Raw genomic sequence first — 5,000 nt, 5'->3', positions numbered from 1 at the left:
CAGACATCATGAGAGAGAGAGAGACAGCATGAGAGAGAGAGAGACAGACAGCATGAGAGAGAGACAGACAGCATGAGAGAGAGAGAGACAGACAGCATGAGAGAGAGACAGCATGAGAGAGAGAGACAGCATGAGGTGAGACAGACAGCATGAGAGAGAGACAGACAGCATGAGAGAGACAGACAGCATGAGAGAGAGAGACATCATGAGAGACAGACAGCATTAGAGACAGACGACATGAGAGAGAGAGACAGCATGAGAGAGAGACAGACAGCATGAGAGAGACAGACAGCATGAGAGAGAGACAGCATGAGAGAGACAGACAGCATGAGAGACAGCATGAGAGACAGACAGCATGAGAGAGAGAGACAGCATGAGACAGACAGACAGCATGAGACAGACAGACAGCATGAGAGAGAGAGACAGAATGAGAGAGAGACAGACAGCATGAGAGAGAGAGAGAGAGACAGCATGAGAGACAGACAACATGAGAGAGACAGACAGCATGAGAGAGAGAGAGACAGCATGAGAGAGACAGACAGCATGAGAGAGACAGACAGCATGAGAGAGAGACAGCATGAGAGAGAGAGACAGCATGAGAGAGACAGACAGCATGAGAGAGAGACATCATGAGAGACAGACAGCATTAGAGACAGACGGCATGAGAGAGAGAGACAGCATGAGAGAGAGACAGCATGAGAGAGAGAGACAGCATGAGGGAGAGAGACAGACAGAATGAGAGAGACAGACAGCATGAGAGAGACAGACAGCATGAGAGAGAGACAGACAGCATGAGAGAGACAGACAGCATGAGAGAGAGACAGCATGAGAGAGACAGACAGCATGAGAGACAGCATGAGACAGACAGACAGCATGAGAGAGAGAGACAGCATGAGAGACAGACAGACAGCATGAGAGAGAGAGACAGACAGCATGAGAGAGAGACAGACAGCAGCAGCCCAGCGCTGGAGTTCCTTCTCCTCCATTACCAAATCAGCTGTTCCGGAGCCTGACACTGCTTTTATATAAATACTGGAAATGATATAATTACTCCGCCAGTCAAAACACTCCCCCACTGCTTGGTGTGTGTGTGTGTGTGTACGTGTGCGTGTGTGTGGGTGGGTGCGTTTGTGTGCGTGTGTGCATGTGCGTGTGTTTTTGTGTGTGTGTGAGAGCTACGTGGCCAGGTTTGACTTGGGATTTGGTGCCAAATGTTTAGTATGCAATTGCATCTTGGCTCCATTCCATGTGTGTGTGTGTGTGTGTGTGTGTGTGTGTGTGTGTGTGTGTGTGTGTGTGTGTGTGTGTGTGTGTGTGTGTGTGTGTGTGTGTGTGTGTGTGTGTGTGTGTGTGTGCAAACCCTGATGCTCCTACTGTATGTCTATGCATGTGTGTGTGTGTGTGTGTGTGTGTGTGTGTGTGTGTGTGTGTGTGTGTGTGTGTGTGCCTGTGTCTGTGTGTGTATGTGTGTGTGTGTGTATGTGTGTACACTGTTCTCTTGCGTGGCTGGTGTGGATTGATACTGTGTGGAGAAACGCAGCGGTATGGACCGGCGCCAGCCGCACTAGGCTCCTCCATTTCACACAGAGCTGATGTGTGTGTGTGTGTGTGTGTGTGTGTGTGCAAACCCTGATGCTCCTACTGTATGTCTATGCATGTGTGTGTGTGTGTGTGTGCGTGTGTGTGTGTGTGTGTGTGTGTGTGTGTGTGTGTGTGTGTGTGTGTGTGTGTGTGTGTGTGTGTGTGTGTGTGTGTGGGCCGCTGAGCAGAGCTGATGCTCCTACTGTATGTCTATGCATGTGTGTGTGTGTGTGTGTGTGTGTGTGTCTGTGTATGTGTTTATGTGTGTGTGTGTATGTGTGTGTGTGTGTGTGTGTGTGTGTGTGTGTGTGTGTGTGTGTGTGTGTGTGTGTGTGCAAACCCTGATGCTCCTACTGTATGTCTCTGCAGATGCACAGTGTGCTGGGCTGAGCTGAGCACAGACAGATTGAAGTGAAATATGTTGAGCTGAGCTGTCTGGATTGATCACCACATTATGGCTCAGGCCCAGGCACAGTAAAAAGCTGTTAGCGTTAGCGGCTAGGCTACTGTAAAGGGCTCTGGAAGTAATAATGGCCTTGTCCAAACGGCAGTATAAGATATTACACATAAATGGTTTCATAGAAAGGGTATGGAATGGACTGAGACTACAGGTTTTAAATCATTTTCCAATATGTTTCTGGAGCAAAGGTGTGTGTGTGGGTGTGCGAGTGTGTATGTGTGTGTGTGTGTGTGTGTGTGTGTGTGTGTGTGTTTGTTTGTTGTTGGGTATGCTTAGCTTGAACTTTAGATGCGTTTGTGTGTACATGTGTGCGTGTACATGTGTGTATGTGTGCACGTGTGTATGCATCATGTATGTGTGTGTGTGTGTGTGTGTGTGTGTGTGTGTGTGTGTGTGTGTGTGTGTGTGTGTGTGTGTGTGCGCGTGCGCGCGCGTGCGTGCGTGCGTGCACGTGCGTATGCATCATATGCATCTGTATTCATGTGTGTGTGTGTGTGTGTCTGTGCGTGTGTGTGCGCGTGTGTGCGTGTGTGTGCGTGTGTGTGCGTGTGTGTGTGTGTGTACGTGCGTATGCATCGTATGCATCTGTATTCGTGTGTGTGTGTGCGTGTGTGTGTGTGCGTGTGTGCGCGCGTGTGTGTGTGTGTGTTTGTGTGTGTGTGTACGTGCATATGCATCATATGCATCTGTATTCATGTGTGTGTGTGTGTGTGTTGCAGGTCCCATTAGATGAGTGGGGCGGTGGTTACCCCGGGGGAGGGGTGTGTGACGGTGGCGGTGAGATCCCGTGCCGACGCATGCGCAGCGGCAGCTACATCAAGGCCATGGGCGACGACGAGAGCGGGGACTCGGACGCCAGCCCCAAAGCCTCGCCCAAGAGCGCCCTCATCGCCCAGAGGGAGGCCTTCAGGCGCTCCGTCAGCATGGACCAGCGCTCCACCTCCAACAAGTCAGTGCCTTCCTCATCACCACAAACATTATCATCGACACCACCACCACCATCCTACTCGTCTTCATCAGCATCATCATCATCACTAACACTATCATAACACTATCATCATCATCATCATCATCATCATCACTAACACTATCATAACACTATCATCCTTATCAACACCACCACCATCCTACTCGTCTTCATCAGCATCATCATCATCATCATCACTAACACTTTCATAACACTATCATCTTTATCAACACCACCATCCTTGTCATCTTCATCATCATCATCACTAACACTATCATCTTTATCATCATCACTAACACTATCATCTTCATCTTCATCAACACCACCATCCTTGTCATCTTCATCATCATCATTATCATCATCATCATCACTAACACAATCATAACACTAGCATCTTCATCATCAACAACACCACCCTTGTCATCTTCATCATCGTCTTCATCATCATCACTAACACTATCAGCTTCATCATCATCATTATCACCAGCAGTAACATCACCACCATCATCATCATCATAATCACCAACACCATCATCGTCATCATCACCATTCTTATCATCATCTCCAACAATCTCGTCTCAAACACAACCAGTATTATTGGTAGTCTTAGTTACCGTAGTCTTCATCAGTGCTGTTGTCACCTACGTCATCACCTTCATCGTGTGTGTGTGTGTGTTTTTCAGGTTCTCGTGTAGGCAATGCACAGATGCGTACCCAAACAGTCGCACCACTCCTAAAGGACACCCTCGCTCTCGTAGCTACACACGCTCTCTAACCAGCGCACAGGTGAGTGACTGTCAGGCTCACACACACAATGCGTCTGTGTGTGTTGGTGTAGATATGTGGGTATATGTGTGTGTGTGTGTGTGTCTCTGTGTGTATGTCTATGTGTGATCCCCACATGAACACAAACATGTGTGTGTGTGTGTGTGTGTGTGTGTGTGTGTGTGTGTGTGTGTATGTGTGTGTGTGTGTGTGTGGGAATGTGTGTGTGTGTGTGTGTGTGTGTGTCTCTGTGTGTATGTCTATGTGTGATCCCCACATCAACACAAACGTGTGTGTGTGTGTGTGTGTGTGTGTGTGTGTGTGTGTTGCAGCTGGGCGACACACTGAATCGTCAGTTTGAGGCGGTGTGTGAGACGATGTTTGGAGAGGTGGAGTCTCAGGCTGTGGAGGCTCTGGACCTGCCGGGAGTGTTCCGCACGCGCAGCCACAGCTATGTGCGCGCCATCCAGGCCGGCTGTTCCCAAGACGACGACTGCCTGTCCGTCTTCTCCATGTCCGGCCCCCAGGGCAGCGTCAAAGGAGGACCAGGTGAGGCCCTCTGCGCTGGTCAGGCAGCTGGTTGCCCAGCAACACGGCACCGTACAAAACAACACCTCACAACTGCATTATGCTGCTGTTATTACTACAGCCACAACTGCACTGTCAGTGTTCAAAGGCCATTAGCCCTCCCGTCGTTACCTTTTGATATCGCAACGACCGGGTCGCATTAATGTTGGATGGTCATTTACTCGCCCATTTGAAAGACACATAGAGAATCCCTTCAAATGAGCAAAACAGTTTGTCACTAGCCTTCAGGACGTGTTTTTTGCTGGTGCTGTCAAAATGAACGCATTTAAAGCAGCTGGGTTTTGGTATTATTTCTGTTGTGTATTAGTTCTATTTTTTATTATTTCTGTTGGTGTACTTTATATGTTAAAACATCTAGGCGCATCCAACATACCTGACACGGAGCTTAGTTGAATTCACAAGTTTGCAAGTTTATTAAGCGCTTCAACCAAACGGACTGCACACCATGTTCTTACTACTCCAAAGTATCTCCCTCCAGAAGTCCATCCATCTTCTTCCCTGTTTCCAAATACGAGTCCCTTGACACTTGACGTGCCATATAATAAATATTCCTTTCAAGCTGACCGTCGACTTTGAAGGCCTTTGATGGTTTTATTGGAAATCTGTAGTTCACAGGAGAGAATCTATGTTCAAAGCTAA

The 5,000-nt window shown here is 48.4% G+C and overlaps 1 protein-coding gene across 1 annotated transcript in view; it reads left to right on the top strand.

The window, feature by feature from the left end:
• Window positions 1-5,000, top strand: part of dlgap3 (discs, large (Drosophila) homolog-associated protein 3) — a 34,628-nt gene that overhangs the window by 4,939 nt on the left and 24,689 nt on the right. The window contains exons 3-5 of the mRNA XM_031586638.2: window positions 2,761-2,990; window positions 3,692-3,794; window positions 4,106-4,322. Coding sequence (XP_031442498.1) covers window positions 2,761-2,990; window positions 3,692-3,794; window positions 4,106-4,322 — 550 coding nt within the window. The remainder of the gene's footprint in view (window positions 1-2,760; window positions 2,991-3,691; window positions 3,795-4,105; window positions 4,323-5,000) is intronic.

This window comes from Clupea harengus, chromosome 19, assembly GCF_900700415.2.
Source record: "Clupea harengus chromosome 19, Ch_v2.0.2, whole genome shotgun sequence".
In the NCBI taxonomy this organism is placed as follows: domain Eukaryota; kingdom Metazoa; phylum Chordata; class Actinopteri; order Clupeiformes; family Clupeidae; genus Clupea; species Clupea harengus.
This window is presented reverse-complemented; position numbering and strand designations above follow the sequence as displayed.